Here is a 23,822-nt window from a genome sequence, read left to right as displayed (position 1 = left end):
TGCATGTGTGCACAAGTGGCACACAAACATGCCCTAAGGGCATGAATGTGTGCCACATGGCACTAAACAAAAAAGTGACTTTTTTAAAGGAAATCGGTAATTACCACCAACTTGAAGTTGGTGGTATTTACCGATTTCTTAAGGCTCAAAAGCACTCTTTAATGTGCTTCCTACATTGCATTTAAGGAATCGGTATTACCGATTCTTTAAATGCAGGAGCAATAAGGAATCGGTATTTACCGATTCCTTATTTAACTATTCCTTACCTACATTAGGAATGGCTAAATACCGGTCGGTGATGCTGAAATTTACCGAATTTTGGCGTTACCTACCGGTATTTAGCCACCTACATCTGGCCCATAGTCTTGTATTCTCTATGGTTTATCATATTATCAAGCCAGTGAATGTTTTGAAAATCTGGTGAGAGGTCTCCTTAAAAAGGTACAAGTCAAGTATTCTGCATATACTTCACCATTCATCACAAAGCTTTGTAGTTGCTAGAAGAATTCAGATCCAGAATTAAACTGCGTAAGATGTATGCGTTTATCAGTTTGAATAATCTGGACTAGGAGGAACAGAATTTCTCATAAAAAGACTCTTATATACAAGTCCTTGACAGGCCCAAATTTTGCAATTGCTAACCTGGAAACAAATATGTAAGGTATGCCGACAGTGGATTTAGGCCATGCTTAAACTGAAGAGTTGATGAACAACATATTGACCAAATTAAGAGTTTTAAATCAGAAATGATACATGGGCAGTACTGATTAAATAATGGACAAGGTCAACCACAATGGTTACCCAACAGATTTGATCAGGGAACAGGTATGAAGAGGAATAGGCTGGGTCTTCTCTAGTGCAGTGTGATCTGCTTGAGAAAGTAAGCTCCTAATATAAATTTAAGAAATATCCAGCAGACAATGAAGGTTTAAAAAGATGATTTTTTTGGAGGTGAATACTAAAATTAATAAGCAAGCTAAGACTTAAATTTTCCAATTCCAATTCAATCTTTATTTCGTTGCTTTGCAACATAAAAGATATACAATAAAAATACTTTGTACAATACCAAAAGGTCAATAATCAATACACACATCATCATTTTGGGACACACTGTTATGGTTAGAATTATCACAAAATATTGAATAAATATATATAAAAAGATAAAAATACGTCATTACAGATTTAAAAAAACATTAAATGGAATGTATAACAGCCAGGGCATAGAAATTTAATATTAAAAGAACAATAAAAGGGAAAAAAAAAAAAAAAAACATAATTCATGGTTTGAACAGATCCACAGGGTATGGTTTAAAAAGGAAGAGACATTTTCAATCTGATGAAGTTTACAGCCAGAAGAAATCTGCTGATTCCGAACACAATTACTTGGCTGGTGTCCGTATTTAAGATTCTACCCGCTTCCTTATGGGAAATAGAGCCAATATTATGGCATAATGGCACTATCCATTTTTTCCTAGCTTTACCATAACTGGGACAAAAGGACAATATATGTAAAACGTCTTCCCTTATATTACTTGTGCATAAAGTGCAGTAGTCATTGTTTGTCTTCCCCCAGCTTTTCTCAGTGGCCTTAGTTCTCAATGTTCCGTATCTGTATTTCAAGTACAGGGTTTTAGCCAAGGGTGGCTGAACCTCATCGAGAAATGGTTTGAAATGAGCCACATTTTTAACCATTAAGAATTTTTCAGTTAAAGGGCCGTGCGATCTTATGTACGCAGAATCATAGCTCACATAAGACCAAAAAGACAGTTTAAAAATTTTCTTGGAGGCCATGCTTAAGGACTCCGGCTCACTCCAAAAATGGGTTAGTCCTAGTTTGATTAGCCAAGCTCTTACATGCTTGAACCAATACATTTTACTGCCACTATCTAGGTCCAATACTTCTTTCAACCCATTTTTGTAATCAATCAGTGCAGGGGTTGTCCATAATATAACCCATAGTAATAATGGTCTCAACATTGCATGGTGGTCAGTATGCTTGATGTTTAAGTCTAAAAATAATGGTATCAATGGAGTGTTATTGGGTACTTTTAATAATCCCCTGATAAACTTATTCTCCTGTATTTCAAAGGTCTTCCTACATACTGGTCCCCATAGTTCTGCCCCATACAAAACAGCTGACTGGACCTTATATCTAAAAATCTCTATTGCTGGGGTAACTGCCTTGTTCACACATTTATTGTGTCTTTTTAGTATTGGGAGACAATTTTGTTTGAACACTATTTTTGATTTTTCTAGCTGGGGTCTCAATCCCAATGAAGAATCTAGTAATACCCCTAAATAAGTGAAACTCTGTTCATAATCAAGTTTATGGCCATTTAACATTAAGTTTCTTTTAAAACTTTTGTGCGGGTTTTGTGCCATATATTTTGTTTTTTATGTTAATTTCTAGCCCTTTTGAAGTGCAATATTGCTGGAACCTGTCTAGTAAAATCTGGAGACCCCGAGGAGTTTGTGAAATGAGGATCGTGTCGTCCGCGAAGAGGAGGGACGGTACTCGTTCCCCCCCCAATCGGGGCGAATCATTGTCACAGTTCTCCATATAGACTGCAATGTCATTAACAAAAAGGGAGAAAAGTGTGGGAGCCAGTACGCATCCCTGGCGTACTCCCCTTTTTATGGGGATTGGATCTGTAAGTTCCCCATTTGGGCCCCATCTAACCTTGGCATAGTTCTCCTGGTGCAGTCCCATCACCAATTTTAATAATTCTCCAGGGAGTCCCTGCCTTTCCAGGGATTTCCAAAGTAAATCACGAGGTATTAGGTCAAATGCTGCTCGTAAATCTACAAAGGTCACATACAAGTGGCCCTTGCGAATGATGACGTATTTCCAATACAAGCAGCATAACCTTAATACCTGATCTATGGTCCCAGTTTTTTCCCTAAACCCCGCCTGGTATTTTGATAAAACTAATTCTTCATCCAACCATGTGTTTATACGGTGTAATATATGCCTGGCATATATCTTTTGAGTTGTATCTAAAAGACTAATGGGGCGATAGTTGGCTGGATCGCCTCTATCCCCCTTTTTAAAAATTGTGATAATTTCTGCGCCATCCCATGTGTCCGGGATTTGATCACCAGCCGCAATAGCATAAAATAAATGGTTTAAATAAGGTGCCCAAACATCAATATTATGTAAATAAAGATCGGCTGGAATTTTGTCAAGTCCAGGCGCCTTCCCTGGTTTAACTGAAGCAATTGCTATTTCAGTTTCCTGCAGGTCAAAGACTACCAGTGGGGTGTGGTTTCTCCGGCTGGATAGAAGTGAGTTCTTCCAAGGAAGTTTCCTCGGTGGTTTTAGCTGCGTACAACGTTGTAAAATGTTTTACCCACGTAGCCTCATCTAGGAAGACCTCTCTAGAGCCTTTCTCACGTTTGTTCCCCTTAGCCACTAATTCCCAGAATTGCCTCTGGTCCTTGGTTTTGGCTGCTAATAGCATGCTGGACCATAGTTCCTCATCCCAAGAGGATTTTGCTTTTACCATTATCTTATTATATGATTTCCTTTTATCTTTGATTTCTATAGGACCTTTTCTTTTGAGTGCATCAATCAAATTGGTTTTAGCAACACGGCATTCCTTATTGTACCATGGTTTACCTACTGGTTTAGCATTTACTGCGCCAGTCCCTTTTTTTGGTCTTATTGTAAGAAGGTCTAGCAATTTATTGAAAAGGGATTTATGTAATTTGATAAATTCTCCAGATTCACATCTAGACGAACAATATGAATCAAATGTATTTACAAGGGTACAGTAAATATTAGCCAATAAGTCCTCTTTTTCCAGTATATATGCCCATTTGACGGCCCTTCGATTGTTACTGAGAATGATATTATCTGTTGTTGGTAGCAGTGCTTGAGTGAGACCTCCCTCATTGAACCCCGGCCCTTTTAATAAGCTTTGAAGGAAGCTAGTTTCGAGTGGATAATGGTCACTGTCGAATCTCTCCTTGACCTTTAAATCATTTGTATAAGGCCATAGGTCAAAAGAAACAATGACATAATCTAGTTTGCTTTCGCAATCTCGCCTCTTGAAAGTGGGTGCTTTCGGGCTATCAGATGGCATACGCCCGTTGCATGCCCTCAAACCATGGCTTGTGAGCAACCTTGTAATCTGGAGGGCTAGTGTGGTTCCAGCAACTGTTCCATTATTAGTCAGAACAGGTATCCCATTAGCAGCATCCTCGTCTTCATACAATCTAACCATACCCATAATCGGTTCAAAATTGCAGTTCATGTCCCTGCATAAGATTATGCTTGCATCTGGTTCTAAAGTGTCCATAAAAATCTCCAGTTTTTCAATACATAGCGACTCCTTATAGGATGAATGAGGGCTATTGTACACATTTATGAGGTTAATCACCCTTTTGTCCTCTGTGGTTATTTCCAGACCAAGTATATCTAAGGAATCAGTATTTAGGATTTTTATACCAATGTTAATAGATACACTGATCCAGATTAATATACCTCCTGAGGCTCGTCCTCTTGTTGAGGGCACAGCCTCTATTTGGTATGTTTTATATCCCACTCTATGAACCTGATCCGTGGCCCAAGTTTCCTGCAACACACAAATATCGAAGCTATTCATATAAATATTCCAGTCAGGGTCACATATTTTTGCACGTACCCCCGCTACATTCCATGAGACTAGTGTAATCAAAGAGGGCCCCTCATTTGACCCGCAATTTCCTGATAGTGTAGATAAGGACAGGCTACTGTTAGCCCCAATGCCAGTTGCAATAATAGTATTTTCTGCCCTCAGGGATCTATTCCCTTCTTCCTCCTTAACTCCGTCAGTACTAGGAATGTTTACGCTACCACTATCTTCCTCCCTGTTCATTAAACTTCAATCACATTCATCCAGACCACTAAATACATCGAACCTATTTGATAACTCCAGTGGCGTGAATGGCATTAATTGAGCCATTCTTCCATATTCACATGTATTGTGTCTGGGGGGAACGATGTTCCACCTGGATGAGATAGGGGTTGGTACTGGTTGGTACATGTAAGCAGAATTTCTAGCAGACTCCATATTACAAAAATGATTATCAAAAAGGGCATTACTGGTTACCGATTGGGGGGCGAATACTATGGATCTTGGGTAAAAGTAGGTTAAAGGGCGCGGTATAATACAGTTATTCTCATTGCCATATGGCCAGTTTAATATGTATTGTACTGCATTTTTGTCCCTAAAATTTACTACAACCACATCTCCCCCTATGTCCTTTGGTCTTCCACCTAGCCAAGGCAAACGTCGAACATGAACTATGTCGCCATTAATATTACTGGCTATTGGTCTGTGTAAGGACAACCAGTGCATTATTTTGTTCTTTAGTTGGAAGAATCCTTCCCGCTTATTTCCAGACAACTCTGGTACCCCAGTGAGTACCACCACGTAGGGTACGGCTTCCGGCGGGAGTTCAGTGGGTGGTCTCCTGCCTTGGACCCCTCTTGTGTATCTAGCTTCTTCCTCCTCCAATCTTGGTGGCCCATTTAATGAGTTACCCATTTCCCTTGCTAGATTATTAGCTGGAATATCAGGAATGCGATTCAGTGTGGTGGTCAGTCTTGTCGTAGGTATTTTTGGCTGGTTTATGTTAGGATTGAGAGGATGTTTAGATACAGATGATGTACTTGTAGGCAGGTAATTAGAAACAGCCGGTATAACTGATTTCAGGTTAATATGTGGGGTGATGGTCGAAGGTGCTACTACAACTGCACAAATACAGAAAAGAAGACCAGGTCTGTGGTGGTGTGTTATGATGTGCGGTAAAGAAGGTCACATGGATACATGTATCACAATAATTGAGTCGCACTGGGCTGTTACATTTCCCTTCAGACCACCCTCGTGGCGGATTTTCATCATGTGGGAATTAGCATTCGCTCCAAATACCGCCCAACCGACAACTGACGGTGCGGAAAAGGAAGGCGACGCATAAAGCCACAGTGTTGCTCAATGGGTAATGCTGAATGGGTGCAGTGCTATAAAGATAGTGCTAACTAAGATTAACTACCCAAACTCAAGATAAATTAATAAAGACAAGAGTGGGTGCCAAGATTAAAAACACGCCTCGCAGTCAGAAAGTAAAACTACATTGCGGCGCAGTGCAGATTGGTCAACTAGTTTCAGCTTCATGGAAAACTATTCCAGCTTTCGTCAGGACCTAATGGATACTAAGCTACTGCAACAAATTTAAACTAAATATGTGAAATTACAATCAAATGTTTGTATCAAGACAACATGAAGTGTACTTGGAGGGATCAGTATCTGCCAGGAACTTGGAGCCCCAATGTCCACTGGAGACAGGAAGGTGGTCTTCTGCCTATTAACAAAATACAGAAAGTACACACCGTACATTAAAGTGTACATATAAAACCACATGGCCTCACAGACACCACACAAACACAACACACATGCGGAGACAATTTACGTTCCACATATCAATGAACATATTAGCTCAATGAACATACTAGCTCAATCACAAGGAGGCATTTCCTCCTAGTGATACTCACCCAGCTTTGTGTGGGTGACGACCTCACCTCACCCGGCAACCGCTCGGGAAGAAGAGGCCCCGCTCTGATGTGTAGGAAAAAGAAGGCACAGTAAACGCACAGAGCTTCTGTACCCCGCCACATTATGCTACACATCTACCCCAAAGAACGTGTGATAGACACCAAACTGCCCCTCAATACATATACCTCAGAAACACGGCACATACCAGTAGCTCAGAAATGACAGTTAGCTCTGGTCAAGTCGTAAATATGGCCACTTGCAGGCCTCTAGGTCATTTAGTGCAGCAGTCTATAAAGCACAGCATGATTGTAAACATGTGCCAGAAAATCAAAGGGATACCATGTCATAATGAACAGAATGGACCCTAATCTATTATTTATATTGCAAGAGCTAAGAGATTAGACACCTTAATATCCTTTACTTACATTGGGATTCAGATGTACATATCAGGCTCAAAGCGGCGCTGTAATGCAGTAATAAAGTACAGTGAACAGCGCGTCCGCTGGCTTACCTATCCGTCAGTGCCCCATGTTAAATTCGAGCGGAAGGGAAGGTACCGGCGCGGTCATCCACCTGATTTATATATCCGGATGGTTAAGCTCTACCGCCTATCACGATGTAGGGACTTGGATACTATTGCACGCCCCTCCTTCACAAACGTTGCGCACTATGAGGCTGTCATGCCGAAGATTACCGTCGCGGCAAAAACTCGATGCTAATCCTTAGCGCATGCGTGCATGCAACCTACTTCATGCAGCAGTGTCTGAGTCATACGCATGCTCTATAGCGTTTTATGTGAAAATGGGCAACCAAGGCAGGAGCTGTCATTGATATCAAAAGGCGGAGGCTGATAATGAAGTCACATGTTTTATGTGAAATTATCACGGCCCTAGTCAGAGCTCTCCCGATGGACCTGTGAATAAGGAGGAGGAAAATAAATATGCTGGTATACATATGGGAAGTGCCCAGTATGCACATAAAAATTAACGCACACAGAGAGAACGTGTCTGCATTCAATTGTAGGAGATAGTCGAATAGATGACCGTAATTAAGCTTATCCCAAGTAACGCCCGCCGTGTAAGGTGGAGCTGACAGAACCACCTCAACATATTACTAAGGGCAATACAACCAGAGTCCCAATAGGAATATGTCAATGATTGTTACGTCTCCATTGTACCAAATGAAGGAGCTCGAGCCTTCTCAAAATAGTGCTAGGTAGGAGACAGGGCCACGTAGTGAGATGTCTCCTATTCTGTTGCATACATCTTATTGTCCGCAAGACTAAGGCAGAATATTGGGGGCAGAATGAGTCAAACACAATTTGATTGGCGAGAGCAATTCGTGTAAACAAAAATCTAAGTTTACAACCAAAACAGATAGACCCGCAGCCAAACAGCTGCTCTAATTACTATAAACAAATATACGGGGGGTCAAGGGGAAATAATTTAAAGACCTGTCTACTCACGCCCCTTCCATCTAAGTGCACAAATACAGAAAAGAAGACCAGGTCTGTGGTGGTGTGTTATGATGTGCGGTAAAGAAGGTCACATGGATACATGTATCACAATAATTGAGTCGCACTGGGCTGTTACATTTCCCTTCAGACCACCCTCGTGGCGGATTTTCATCATGTGGGAATTAGCATTCGCTCCGAGGGTGGTCTGAAGGGAAATGTAACAGCCCAGTGCGACTCAATTATTGTGATACATGTATCCATGTGACCTTCTTTACCGCACATCATAACACACCACCACAGACCTGGTCTTCTTTTCTGTATTTGTGCACTTAGATGGAAGGGGCGTGAGTAGACAGGTCTTTAAATTATTTCCCCTTGACCCCCCGTATATTTGTTTATAGTAATTAGAGCAGCTGTTTGGCTGCGGGTCTATCTGTTTTGGTTGTAAACTTAGATTTTTGTTTACACGAATTGCTCTCGCCAATCAAATTGTGTTTGACTCATTCTGCCCCCAATATTCTGCCTTAGTCTTGCGGACAATAAGATGTATGCAACAGAATAGGAGACATCTCACTACGTGGCCCTGTCTCCTACCTAGCACTATTTTGAGAAGGCTCGAGCTCCTTCATTTGGTACAATGGAGACGTAACAATCATTGACATATTCCTATTGGGACTCTGGTTGTATTGCCCTTAGTAATATGTTGAGGTGGTTCTGTCAGCTCCACCTTACACGGCGGGCGTTACTTGGGATAAGCTTAATTACGGTCATCTATTCGACTATCTCCTACAATTGAATGCAGACACGTTCTCTCTGTGTGCGTTAATTTTTATGTGCATACTGGGCACTTCCCATATGTATACCAGCATATTTCTTTTCCTCCTCCTTATTCACAGGTCCATCGGGAGAGCTCTGACTAGGGCCGTGATAATTTCACATAAAACATGTGACTTCATTATCAGCCTCCGCCTTTTGATATCAATGACAGCTCCTGCCTTGGTTGCCCATTTTCACATAAAACGCTATAGAGCATGCGTATGACTCAGACACTGCTGCATGAAGTAGGTTGCATGCACGCATGCGCTAAGGATTAGCATCGAGTTTTTGCCGCGACGGTAATCTTCGGCATGACAGCCTCATAGTGCGCAACGTTTGTGAAGGAGGGGCGTGCAATAGTATCCAAGTCCCTACATCGTGATAGGCGGTAGAGCTTAACCATCCGGATATATAAATCAGGTGGATGACCGCGCCGGTACCTTCCCTTCCGCTCGAATTTAACATGGGGCACCGACGGATAGGTAAGCCAGCGGACGCGCTGTTCACTGTACTTTATTACTGCATTACAGCGCCGCTTTGAGCCTGATATGTACATCTGAATCCCAATGTAAGTAAAGGATATTAAGGTGTCTAATCTCTTAGCTCTTGCAATATAAATAATAGATTAGGGTCCATTCTGTTCATTATGACATGGTATCCCTTTGATTTTCTGGCACATGTTTACAATCATGCTGTGCTTTATAGACTGCTGCACTAAATGACCTAGAGGCCTGCAAGTGGCCATATTTACGACTTGACCAGAGCTAACTGTCATTTCTGAGCTACTGGTATGTGCCGTGTTTCTGAGGTATATGTATTGAGGGGCAGTTTGGTGTCTATCACACGTTCTTTGGGGTAGATGTGTAGCATAATGTGGCGGGGTACAGAAGCTCTGTGCGTTTACTGTGCCTTCTTTTTCCTACACATCAGAGCGGGGCCTCTTCTTCCCGAGCGGTTGCCGGGTGAGGTGAGGTCGTCACCCACACAAAGCTGGGTGAGTATCACTAGGAGGAAATGCCTCCTTGTGATTGAGCTAGTATGTTCATTGAGCTAAGATGTTCATTGATATGTGGAACGTAAATTGTCTCCGCATGTGTGTTGTGTTTGTGTGGTGTCTGTGAGGCCATGTGGTTTTATATGTACACTTTAATGTACGGTGTGTACTTTCTGTATTTTGTTAATAGGCAGAAGACCACCTTCCTGTCTCCAGTGGACATTGGGGCTCCAAGTTCCTGGCAGATACTGATCCCTCCAAGTACACTTCATGTTGTCTTGATACAAACATTTGATTGTAATTTCACATATTTAGTTTAAATTTGTTGCAGTAGCTTAGTATCCATTAGGTCCTGACGAAAGCTGGAATAGTTTTCCATGAAGCTGAAACTAGTTGACCAATCTGCACTGCGCCGCAATGTAGTTTTACTTTCTGACTGCGAGGCGTGTTTTTAATCTTGGCACCCACTCTTGTCTTTATTAATTTATCTTGAGTTTGGGTAGTTAATCTTAGTTAGCACTATCTTTATAGCACTGCACCCATTCAGCATTACCCATTGAGCAACACTGTGGCTTTATGCGTCGCCTTCCTTTTCCGCACCGTCAGTTGTCGGTTGGGCGGTATTTGGAGCGAATGCTAATTCCCACATGATGAAAATCCGCCACGAGGGTGGTCTGAAGGGAAATGTAACAGCCCAGTGCGACTCAATTATTGTGATACATGTATCCATGTGACCTTCTTTACCGCACATCATAACACACCACCACAGACCTGGTCTTCTTTTCTGTATTTGTGCACTTAGATGGAAGGGGCGTGAGTAGACAGGTCTTTAAATTATTTCCCCTTGACCCCCCGTATATTTGTTTATAGCTACTACAACTGCGTCTGGTGTAGAAATATATGCCGATGTAGAGGCTTGAGAAGGGATTGTTGCTGTTTTTGGCCCTTTGCTTTCTGAACTCCTAGTAGGATTCCCATATATAGCCAGATCTGCCTCCATTTTCCCAAGTCTTAGCTCCACTCCTTTTAGTCTTTCAACTATAGCTAATGTATAGCTTCTCACGATAAGTTCTATACTGTCCAGTAGATTACTAGTAGGGGCTATTTGAGACCCTCCAACCGTTGAATCACGTTCAGTATTGGACTCCTCAACTAAGTGGGAAGATGATGGTAGGAAAGTTGGAGGAACTAACGTTGTTCCTGCAGCTTCCTTAACAACTGTAATTCCCGTGACTTCGGTGCTATTACGGTTGGACTTCTTCCCGAACTCAGAGTGGCTCAGCTTTGGCTTAGTTGGATCCATCCTATTTCGTCTCTTTTTAGTTGGCGGAGGGCCATGGGTTGTGTATGGCAGAGACCTCATAGTTTTTCCTCTTACTACCTTCCCTGGCCTGCGTGTTGGTGAAATCATGACCTTTGATACATTAGGTGTAGTAGAGGAATCAAGAGAAATAGTAACTGCTTCAGTTTGAGTTAGACCGATGGAAGGTGCTAAGCATTCCCTGAGCAAAAGGGGCACGCTGGCCATAGGTGATGTGGCATCCGTGGTATTGGCGCAGAGCTCATTGTCCAAAATAACAACAGGAATAGGCTCAGAAAGAGTCCTGTTCTTAATACGTTCAATAGAACGACGGCGATCAGCCCGCCGTTCTGCTAGAGATAAGTCTTTTAAACCTTCAGAAGCAGTTTTGGTAAAATAGTTGTCCAAGGTTCCATTCATCGGGCCCCCTGCTCTATCACATACAGCAATGGCCGTACTAAGCACGATAGTAGACATTGTCCAACAGTGGCAGTATTACACCAGAGTATAGAAACTTTGCGCAACTTACTCAGATGGTATCCCACGACCAGGGGGTCTGGTCCAGTCCAGTCTCCTCAGGCTTCGTCCGGGCGTCCCGCTTGCGTCCCGCGACGCGGAGAGCGCCGTCAATTTCTAGCGCCTCCGGGCGCGGTGACCCCGCTGATGGCTTCCGGGTCGCAGGGCAGGTTGGGAAGTGTAGTCTCCCTCCGCTCTGCGGCCGCGAGGTGGACAACAGCGGCGGCGGGAGGGAGACCGATGCACAGCCAGGGGAACGAGAGTGTAGGCGGTCACAGCAATGCCTGGTAGGAATCACCTCTTGGTTAGGGCAGAGCACCAGCTCCACCGAGAGCGCCGTCAATTTCTAGCGCCTCCGGGCGCGGTGACCCCGCTGATGGCTTCCGGGTCGCAGGGCAGGTTGGGAAGTGTAGTCTCCCTCCGCTCTGCGGCCGCGAGGTGGACAACAGCGGCGGCGGGAGGGAGACCGGTGCACAGCCAGGGGAACGAGAGTGTAGGCGGTCACAGCAATGCCTGGTAGGAATCACCTCTTGGTTAGGGCAGAGCACCTAGATTCCAGATTGTGGAGGGACACAATAAAGGACTTCAAGTAAGGTCTCGTATATCAGACAAGGAGGACCACCTCCTTCTTAATGTGAAATTCCAAAGGGGCTTTTGAAACGAAGGGTGCTTAAACCTGGAATGTGGATATTGACAGTAGGAAAAGTGAACTTTACGAGGGATTTTTCAAACCTGCCTTCTGACCACGAAGACTAATGAGGTATCTGGGAAATCCGTTGATTCGTATAGATAAGATGTCACTATGCCGCTGTGTAGTTAGATGATTTTGAACCAGGGACATTTAGAACTATACTGTAATCACTGTGAGATGTGCTTTAGACTGCTTCCTAACATGCAAATCTACATAATGAAAACTAGAGTGTCAAAATTTTTTATCTTAACAGTAGGCAAACTTTCCAATACCAAGAATTGCTTTAATGATACTGCCTACTGCAGTTGAATACGTTTGTGGCTTGTGACCTCAGCTCCACATAGGTCCGAGAGGCCTCATTAGTTAATTTGTTATTTAATTGTTGTAATGCCTTCATATGCATTGACCTTGGTAAATTAAGGTCAGAGTGTTGTACCATTTTTTACATAGGAAGCAAGCTGTCCTAATTTGAGAATTCCATAAAATGTGGTTGCCTTAGTAGTTTTAAGGCATTTGTGAAGTGCAGCTCTTCCTTCCATTCATTTAGTCTAATTCACTCACATCTCCTCCACTGACATCTGGAGGTGTCTAAACACATTTCCACAGATGTAAATGGGTAAGCAGCAAAATGTGTGTATTGGCCCGTGATGCATGTGCCCATTCTTTTTTCTACATGACCACAACACGAAAGTCCAAACCACTGGAAGCATATCACTTTTAAAACATGTGAAGCATTCCCGTGTGCATGTAATGCTCCCATTCCCAGGTTTGAGGCCTACACTGCCACTTGCTGTATGTGATCGAATCCACAATCACCACAGCAGCAAACAACAACCTATAAGCAATATTTTACTCTTAACACCACACTTCTAGACAGTTCACTTTGCTAAGAGGCCACTATATATTAGCAGAAATGCCTCCCAGAAGGAGGAGGAATGAAGGAAATCAGTAACACAGAAAGAGAGGGAAATGAAAGGGTGATTTCAGAACAGAGGGGGTCGGGTGACAAAAGACAATTATTTTGTTGTTGTTGTGGATATGGAGATGCAATGGAAAGGGGAACAAGACCAAAAATACTGTGGCATGAGGGTCGGTCATCTAGGAGGGTGATGTTAGCGGTCAAGAGATTACTGTATAGAGTGAACTGAAAATAAAAGTGTGGGTGGTTAATTGACGAATGAGGAGACTAAAAATTGAGCTAAAAATTGCAGGATACAAAATATGCCACAAGGACCAACATTTTAAATAGATTGGAGCCTTTCAGTGTGCAGTAATGTGACTCATAGAAGACACAAAAGTATTTTAGTATGTCTCCTTCCTCCTTCCTGTGATCCTTCTGAGGCACAACAGCAGCATATTTTACTGAACTCTTCTTTATACTGATTCACTCTGCTGTGAATCCAGGTTGCATGTTCTGGTCTGCTACCTGGGCAGGTTTGTCCAATAACATATAGAGAGCAAACAAGTAAGGCTACACATAATAATACCATTAATATTTTCAGTGATCAATCTCCAGACAAATCATGTTGCATAGTTTCAATAGTAAACATGATACCAAAATAAAAAGAGATTACCAACTGAACCGTCTCCCATATTGATTATTGTAGTGGTGTGCGGCTGTGTACACACTCTTCAACCTTGAGCCTTTCTCACTTCTCCAAATAACCCTCACCTTGAATAACATCTTCTTCATCAGCCTAGCTCTTTAATTCAGATCTGTACAACTAGAAAAAAATAGATGGACTCTGTAGTGCTTCCTGCAGTAAAATGTGGATTCAGGCATTCAAGTAAGAGGGCATAAACTCCTTAACATTAATAATTTCAAACTTCAAACAAGCAGCTCAATAGAAGAGGTCTTAGACGAGGCAATGAATGCATAAGTGGGTAGATACAAATCAAAATGTCAAAAAAAGTTATATGTAGATCTGCTTTCCAGTGGTTTTCAGCTGTGAGGAACAACACCAATTTAAAACACTGAAGTTTAGGATGGCATTTAATCTGTTGCTTAGTGTCCTTGCATGTAACATCCAAAATCTGTAAATGCTTTCCATTGTATGAATTTTCAAGAAGATGTTTTCATTAAGATGCTGTTTCAGAGAAAAGTGTTTTTGACCTCATACACTGGGATTGGATTCAACCCAGATCTGTGACTGGGGGTGAGTGTCTGAAAAGTTTCAGCATTCGGTCCATCATTTCCGTGTGTTTGCTTTGTTCGCCCTAGGTTGGCAGGGTATGCCCAGACGTGGGTCCTCTGCTCACTGAGCCACTGGATTCAAACTAGCCTGGCTGATGAGGGGTGTTACCCCGAAACCAGTCCCAGGATGCTTGTTTCCGGTCCAGGGAGGACCTGGCTTGGCAGTTCGGTCTGGACTGTTCCCATGAGGCACAGGGTCAAGACTGATTTGCATATGGCTGGGTCCAAACTGGGGTGGCGTAGTGGGCAAAAGAACGATGGATTTAACCCAGATCTCTTGACTGGGGGATAAGTTTGAATCATTCAGCATTCCGTCCATCATTTGTTGCAGTTTCACTTTTAGAAAGTAGGCATATTACTGCCCTTCGCCCTTTCAGACCTGTAGCCTGTCTTGGATCACATGACTGGGTGTAGCTGACAGGCTTTGTGAATTACTCCCAGACGGTCATAATAATAGAGGGATTAGATTTGCCTGGAGTGGCCATCTTCTGACAGCTTAGGAAAGGCAGAGCTGAGCACAGCCCCACAAATAACTGAATAGTCTGTGCTGTGCCATCACACAAAGGACCTAACGACCCCACATTGTTACTACAGCCAGTTTGGAGCCAGGGCAGGGAGGCATGGAATTCCATGCACTCCAAAGCTACTATCTCAAAGCTTCTAACACATTTCAGAACCAGGGCTCCAGGGTATAAAGAAGGGACCTCAGACTCTAACTCCTTAATATACTTCTGGACCTGTGGATTGCTGTGCTGCTGAAAGGTCTGCCACTCTGCTGGACTGCTGCTCTGAAGGAACTACTGACTTCCTGTGCTGACCTGCTGCCCTCTTGCCTCAGGAGGAAGAACTCAACCTGCAACCTCATCTTTAACTCAGGACCCCCAGAGTGATTCCAAGGGCTAGTCTGCTGGCCTCCTGATCTAAGCCTCTGGGACATTCAAGACTCCCCAACATACTGCTTCAACCCTTGGACCAAAATGCAGCGAGTTCCTGATCTCCATGTGGTGCATCTTAGGTCCTGGACCTTTCATGTTGCTCATTGGCGCTGAAATCAAGCTTTTGCGCCCTTCTCGACAGCAAATCAGATCAGTTCGCATCGAGACCTCGCCACTTGCAACGCAAATCAGCGCAAAGCTCAGTCAGCTTTACTGTTTGCATTGCAGCATTGACCACACATGGGGACTGCCACTGTGAAGCTCCAGCAATGCCCACCAACAACGTCAGCCGGCTTCTCGCTGTCCTTGGTCCTCTTCCACGCAAACGGGACTCTTGGCACAAACTATAGAATGTAAACTTCAGCGGGCCCAATCTTGTGACTATAGCCGACCTTCACTCCATCGCAGTTGGCCTGGAGGTGTGACTTTGATTCTGTCTAGTGAGACAGAAATGCCCGGTTGGAGCTTTATGCTTTTTGGTGCTATTTCACACTTTATTCTTTAAAAATTCATAACTCAAGTTCTACTGATTTAATTTTTGTCGTGTTGGTCCTGTTTTATTTCTTATATTTAGCTTTGTACTTCTAACTTGATGTGGGATCCTTTTTGTGTGATGTTCTCACTGTTTTACTGTTTGTAATGTTGCACACATTCTTTACATATTGCCTCTAAATTAAGCCTGACTGGTCAGTGCCAAGTTACCAGGGGGTTGAGCTCAGGTTAATTTGGGATTGGTTTGTGCCTCACCCTGACAAGGATTGTAGTTGCTGCTTCAACCAGGGCTCACACTCCAGTCAACCACCAATCCAATTATTCACAGTGCTCTTAATTGAATGACAGTTTAGAAGGCAAGAAGCTCCACAAAATTGGGAGAGGTGCCCTTACACCCAATCAAAACAAAAAAGGATCCCTTTCGTGTAACTCTAGTTACACGTCCAATAAGGTGAATCAATGCACTCTCATGCAAGCTCAAAATGTCCTTATTTACATTCACTCCATAATCTACACACTGAACATCATTGTATATAAAATGTCTCATTTATTTAAGTTGCAATTATCTAAAAATATAAAATATCACTGTGATACTTTGTTAAAACAACAAATACATTGATATATATTTATCGCAAATAATCTCTCTCCAGATGAAAATTTGATATGTACAGCATCCGAATTAAAATCAAATTTCTATATATTTCACTAATTAGTTACATATTAAAAACACAAGGATGTCATAATAAAAATATAAAGTTATCGACGCGCCACCTTCTACAGGACAAAAATATTTTGACAACAAAGATCTCTCTTCAGCCTGTTGTACTAGATCCATCTCCTATTTGAAATTGTACGGGATGGTCTTTAGATGTATTATTATCTTATCATTTAGAATCCTTGTTCATCCACTAAGTAAAATTGAGTTTACTTTTCACCTACTCCAAGGGGTTACTGGTGGATGAGTCACTTCATTTAACACTCATATGTCATTTTATGCAGGGTCCCTTTTCAATCTGATGTATTAGGGCACATCCACTCTTAAAGGTGCTAAATATGACAGCAGTTCGGGTGCAGTTTTTCTGTCTTCCCACAAGTTCTCTAAAATTATCAGTGTTCCCGTCCTGGCGATCGCATGTTTTTTATTTTCTTGAAAAAGAAAGAAAAACCCGATCGTCAGGATGGGAATGCTGATAGTTTTAATATAGAATTTTTATTTAGAAGGCAAGTCACAGGGCCTGCAGGTTATTACCTGCAAAGTTTCCCCACCAGTGTCTTCATTGACAGAACAAAGTCAAAGTTAAAAAGTCATAATCTTTCAGAGTTCTTATATGTTTAGGTGATATGGCAGAGATCCTCCCATGTCACTTAAAGTGGCCTTACCCATGTGCTCAGAGGAACATTTGGCATAGCTTTGTTCCTTTTAATGTGAACTTCCCCCTTAACACATATAAGAGGGATTCTTGTGCCCCAGACACATTTCTTTCTTGACTTGTGAGCAACTGTCAGCTGTTGATAACATTACTCTATTTCCCTTAAAAACAAAAGTGCAACCACTGTCAGATTTTGTTATCTTGTATATAGCAATGGCTTTGTTGAGCCTGCAGACTCAGAAAAGATACCTATACAAGAAAGAGTGATTTTCCGTGGTCATAATAAATGAGTTGCATCTACAAACCTCTGAGCCAAGACCACACACAGAGCAGTTCAGTGATGGAAATGTGGATCATTTTGGCACCAAGAGAGTTTACTAAGTTGTCATGGAAGGCAGAGTGGTGTGCTGATTGTACCTGCCTGTAAGTAAATGCAGCAGGTCTTTAACATAACCCTGACATTTATAGGCAGCAAGTGCACGCCCACCAGCCTTGTGGCGATGTGGTTACAATCCTTTAGTCTTTTGATGAGGTAAGGAGCTCTCTTCAGAGAAGCTGAGTTGAATCAGGGATTCTAATCTATATCACCTAAAAATAGAATGAAATCAGTCTTTGGACAGTCATTCTAAAGTCTGAATGTAAAAAGTTTTTGTTCTCTGTGGAAGAGGGAGCAGCCAGGCTGATTGAGTTTTCTTCGTTGTAGAGATTTTGAAGAAGGTGCAAGTATTTGAGTGAGTTTGCCTATGAAGAGAGTAAACTGAATAGTTATAGCTCACTGACACATAGCTGTTGTTGAATCATAGGTTGTTTGGTGCTGCAGGTGATGAGGTCCATTGGCACCTTCATCATATCCAGTTCGAGGTAGGCACTTCACCTCCAAAATGGAATGGGGTGCCAACCTAGATAGTTATGTATCTTGGTAAATATTGCTACCGTGTTTGAGAGAAGAGGCATCATAGGCTCCACATTCAAGTTGAAGGACACGGGGGAGGCAGTAGTTCCTCCATAAGCTACTGGTTTTCATTGGTGTCTGAAGGTGCCCATGTGAACAGGTTAGTGTTGTTTGCAAAGTTGGAAGTACTCCAGTGCAGTATACAGGCTTTAACTTAGATGCATGCTAACAAGAAATTGATCAGGGATTGGTGGTTGACAATAATTAATACAAACAAAGGATATAGCAGGACCTAAGGGCACACATTTCTGTGCCATATGAAGTGTTGGTGATATCCACAACTTAGACTAGTTCTGTTGCAGTGCTGCTTTTAGGTCTGGAGCTGGATCTGTAGTCTTGTAGCTGGTAGTTGGGGCCCAATTTACTTGCTGACAGATTGTGGCAGATTTTGTTTTTAAATTATTTTCTAAGGACTTGATAGATCAGTGGTGTGATAATGTGACTTAAAAATGGGATGTATTCAATGTTAAGAGGATCTTACCTACTGTGTGGTTTGGGGAAGAAAAGAGCAATTCTCCAGAGAATAATTTCACAGTGATAGATGAAAGCTTGTTATCTTTGGTACCTCTCTTGGAGGAATTAATGAAGTCTGCATGATTTGGGACAGAAAACATCTTGAATGTGGATAATTTGGTATGGAATGTGGTGGACATGATTCTTTTAGCTTTCTTGGTGCTATTGATATGGTGCCTGATTGTCTGTTTTTCAATAAATAATTGATTGATGTCATTGTACTCAATTGAGTGAAGCATTTGTTCTCCTGGAAGTGGATTGATGCACATCTTGACTACTTTGAAGAGAGATTTATTTATGGTAGTTGATTGTCCAAAGTTTGTATTATAGTAGTTGGCTTATTTATAGTACTGTGGCTTCTAAAGCAAAGTATTTTCATAGTTTACTTTGAAATTGGGTATGGCACAATTTGTTTTCTTTCATATACACCATTTGCTATAATTGAGTTTGTATTATGTTACATAGTACAGAGAATTTCAGTTTATGGATAGCGACTTCAGAGAGGTGCGAATATCAGCATTGTGGGAAAGTCCAGAAAGATTTTAATGTTGGTTGTTTACTAGGTTGTGCTCTAAATACTTAACATAGAATTGATAGTATTCTACATCTATGTTCTCATATCGCACTATCCACTATCAGATTTGACACAGCATTGGCTTAATGTTGGAAATTCATGGTACCCTAGCGAAAAAAGAAAATGTCATATAAAAAAAAGATAATTCTGGGAGACACTTATGAAATTGCTAAAGCCTCTGCTCCGCATGCTATTCCATTGTAAATTAATTATTGCTCCGGTTGTTTTTTTTTTTTGCAACTGCTATGAAACATTTAAAAACTAAGGAAGTGGATGATATATATATTTTATTCCAACCTCTCAGGCATGATGATCCAGTACAGATGTTTAATGTAAGATTTTGATTATCTATGAAGTAGATCAATATATTCATTAGAACAAGCGGATTACTTAAGAATACATGTAGTGACTTTAGAATGGGGTATAAATTTAGCCACTGTAAAAATTATTCCCAGAAGAAATCGTTTATTATGTTGGTATTTTGTGGTGCTTTTGAAAAAAATACATAAAAAAATAGCTTGACGTTTACTTGGTATCAGGCATCTGAAATCGTTATGCAGATTTGAAAATGTTTTTAACATGCTTTTGGATGAAAGGCACGTGAGTGACATAATCAAAACTTCAAGACCAAAAACTTGCCAGGTAGATGTTATTTACTTAAAGAAATTATAGGGATGTTTCATAATTGTATTAACAATATGTAATGAAGCTTGGAGAAAGAAAGGTCTTTAATAGAGATTTACGTGATCTTATTAATGTTTATGGTAGTTCATACTAGTAAAGTATGAGTTTAGGTGTGGTATAATCAATCATGATCTTTTATTACAGTATGTTTGGAGAAACAGACCGAGACCTTCAGGAACTGCAGGCATCCATGGAGCAGTTATTACGAGAGCAGCCAAGTGAAGAAATCAATGAGCAGGAGGAGACTGGAGCCGATCCAGTGCCACATGGCGAGAACATGGGACCCACAATAGCGAATGACTTGGAATTGGATGAGGAGGAAGAGAATCTTCACAGCAGTGAAAGTGCACTAAATGAAGAATGGCAGTCAGGTGCGGTTTAAAATGCTACTCGTGCCACTTGTGTTAATTATGTAAAGCGAGAGATCACATGTTCTTCTAATGCATATTTCTTCCTACAGATTCCTTGAATATTTGTCAGATTCCATACAGGATCTGGAAACTTTTGTCATGAGTGCATTTGTACTTTATCTGGTTATTAAGAAATATGGTAGAGGTCCTAACCTTACCTTACCAGTGATGAAGATCATGTTCACTGTGCTTATCAAGGTCTAGATGCCATCAGTTTTTTATTTGCCAGTTAATATACTAGAACAAGAAAAGAGAACAGCCAGGGAATTCAAAGCTGCTGCCTGATCACGTCACCACAGTAAATTAGAAAAGAAATGCTGCCCACCTCAATGGTCAGCTGACCATTGTCCATAAAGTACAATACAATCGTTCAAAAGGTTTTTGAGAGGCAACACCAATATTGTTAATACATATGTTCATCAATATGTTTGTCACATGAAATTAATACTCGTGATTCTGCATTAATACAATTCAATCTTGAGCTTTATTTTGTACTTTTCAAAAGGAGCGCAGCCAACGTGTTTCACCTAACAAGGCTTGATCAGGGCAAAAATAAATTGTTGAACAAGTCCAATGGGAGGTATGTTACCTCACAATAAAGAGTAGGCAGATTAGACAAAAGTTTACTAAGAATTTTATATTCTGAGTTTGATAAGGAGAGTGGTCTATAGGAGAAAAGGTCATCTGAAGCCCGGCCTTTTTTGAGCAAGGAGGTGACCAAGGCCTGCTTAGTGGACTGGGGTAGTGTACCCAGTTCAAAGGATGTGTTATACAGTTTCTCTAGGCATGGTACCAAGCGATCAGCAAAGTTAGAATAAAATTTGATGGGCAGTCTATCAATGTCTGGTGTTTTATTGCTTGCCATGTCCTTAATAGGTTGGCGTAATTCACCTTGTGATTGGGGGGCCTGCAGCGATTCCCGTGTTGTTGGTGTGATCTGTGGAAGCCTCAGACTGCCCAGGAAAATGGATCTCTTTGCACAGGATGAAGTAGACCTTGCTGTTTATAATTATGTGTACTAGGAGCGAAAGGCCTCATTAATCTCCACTTGTGTGTTGCAGTGTATTTGAGATGGTGTTGTGATGTATAGTATCAGAGTGCGGGACAATGGTGATCATATCATTTGGGCCAGTAATGTCCCAGATCTGTCACCTTCGGAGTGGACCCTCTGAATATAGGATATATAATCTACCAGTCTCAGTTGTTTAATAACTCTGCATGTTGTATTCTAAGATCTTGCAGATCACTCAAACGTGTAGAGTCTCCTATTGTCTCTTGTCCAAGGAGTCCTAGTTGTGATTCTGTGTGTTTGAGATCATGAAGGATGAGGTGGCGAGCACCTGTCGCCATGGTTATTGACACTCCTCTTACCACCACCTTAAATGCTTCCCATTCTGTGAGTCCTGTGGATGCTGTGCCCTGATTGTCGATAAATTAGGTATCTACTGTGGTGCCCAGGGTCTCTCTGAAGACCGAATCCTCCAGTAGTGTTGGCTGCACGCGCCATGTTGGAATAGGCTTTGGGACCCTACCCATGACTATTTCCAGTGGATTGTGATCATAAAGGGTTCTCATAATAGGTCTCATCAGAGAACTTCTCTACTAAAAGGGAGGAACAGAGGATACAATCCAGGCAGAAGTGGAGACCATGAGGAGGGAGAGAAAAATCAGTAAATGAGTATCCGTATATCTACCAAGGACCAACCTGATAAACAACCAGAAAGAGCCTTAGCCTGTTTAGTGTATCCTGAATTCTGCAGGTGTGGATGGGAACAGTCCAGGTCAACATCCAGTACTGCATTAAAACAAGTCAGCCAGGGGAGATGCAACTGATCTGCTAGGATAGAGGACATATGGTGTAGAAAGACATCCTGATCGGAAAGAGAGATCTAGCTGCAGATTCCTTACCTGTGAACTTTCAGGCGTCGGGCTGGATCTGGAAGAGTTTCGGTAACCGTACCCCTGCGCACCATAAAGTGGCATCGGTCAACTCCGTGTGACATCATATGCATCTGTTTCATAGTCATCGTGACGTCCGCGTCTTCCACATAGGTGCCACCCTGGCACACAACGTCAGTTCTTTTATTTCCGCGCCAGCCAGCACAATTCCATCGAAGAGAGCTTCCTCCTGTCAATTTTTGACAGACTTTTTGGCAAATTCTTTGGTATGTAGGATGTCCAGTAAGAAGACCTTAGGGTTCAAGCCGTGTGGCGCCTGTTACCGTACCATATCTGAAAGAAACAGGTTAGTGTTAAATTCCTTACCTTAGAATATCCCTAGGAGTCAGACTGGATCCGTAAAGTTTTGCGTAGCAGTACCCCTGCACGTCGGTTTGGATCTTCTCAAGTCGATCTCGACTCCGGTGCCGATAGGGATGCCCTAGTTCAAACCCTGCAACGACTCTAACCGTATGATGTCGGTTACCGACCCCCACCGTCGGTGCCTTTACTGCCTCGGGCTGACCATGATGACAAGTCGTGCCCTGACTGCCGGGCATTGACGTCAAAGGCTAGGCGGGAGCGGTCCCGTAAGCGCCTCGAGATCCGGCAGTCGGCCCAACGCCGCTCGAGGTCCCGGTCCAGGAGGAGGTCGAGGGACCCGTCGCGGGGCCCCAGTCATCACAGCTCCGCGAGTCGACACCACTCATCGGGCTCCAAGTCCTCAGGTAGGTCAAGGCGCAAGAAGTCGAAGAAGCAACATCGCGGGGGCGTGGCTACGCAGGCGAACGCAATGGCCGCCTGATTGTAGAGCTCCGCCGAGCTGGAGAGGACCGGGGCCGTTCACGTGAGATCCGGCACTGCGCTGGGGTCGGGAAATGCCTGACACCGACCCCTAACACTACCTGATGCAGCTGACCGAGTTTGGTGGCCGGGGGACGGCGGGAACGGGCGGAACAGCGGAAGGGTGCTGAGGCCGCTGTGCCTCGCGGGACGTTACTCTGCAGCGCCGGAGCGCCTGGTGAGTCTTTTTGGTGGCCTCTTCGTTGTCCCCCTCGGCCTTGGGGTCGCTGTTGGGCTCTCCCGGGCCCGCTGCTTTACCCCGGTGGTCTCTGCTGGTGGAGGGGCGGTCCCTCGGTACGCGACCGGCTCTTGCGGCCTGGTCCGGCCTTGGGAGCCGGGGCCTCGATTTTCGGAGACTGCCTGGGGCGTGCGGCGGCGGGCGGGGGGAGCGGGCGGCGGGCTCCGGGGTTGGGTGGTGGGAGACGGGGGGTGCGACTGACGAGCTCTGAGGCGCTCTTGGGAGGCCACGCATCGCTGCACTCGGTGGGGGCTCGTCACCTTTGCCCCCACCGCTAACGCGCACCCCAGACCCGCGTCTGTACCCCAGAAGGCCCAGGAACTACACGCTCTCCTGCGCACATGCTGCTGCCACTGGCCACCACTGCCAC

The 23,822-nt window shown here is 43.0% G+C and overlaps 1 protein-coding gene across 3 annotated transcripts in view; it reads left to right on the top strand.

Moving 5' to 3' along the window:
- Positions 1-23,822, top strand: part of NEK1 (NIMA related kinase 1) — a 1,042,157-nt gene that overhangs the window by 944,018 nt on the left and 74,317 nt on the right. For all 3 annotated transcript variants that reach the window (XM_078677052.1, XM_078677050.1, XM_078677051.1), the window contains one exon: positions 20,168-20,394. In XM_078677052.1, the coding sequence (XP_078533178.1) occupies positions 20,168-20,394 (227 nt within the window). The remainder of the gene's footprint in view (positions 1-20,167; positions 20,395-23,822) is intronic.

This window comes from Lissotriton helveticus, chromosome 2_1, assembly GCF_964261635.1.
Source record: "Lissotriton helveticus chromosome 2_1, aLisHel1.1, whole genome shotgun sequence".
Taxonomy (NCBI): Eukaryota; Metazoa; Chordata; class Amphibia; order Caudata; family Salamandridae; genus Lissotriton; species Lissotriton helveticus.
Note: the sequence above shows the minus strand (reverse complement) of the source record. Positions and strands in the feature narration are given on the sequence as shown.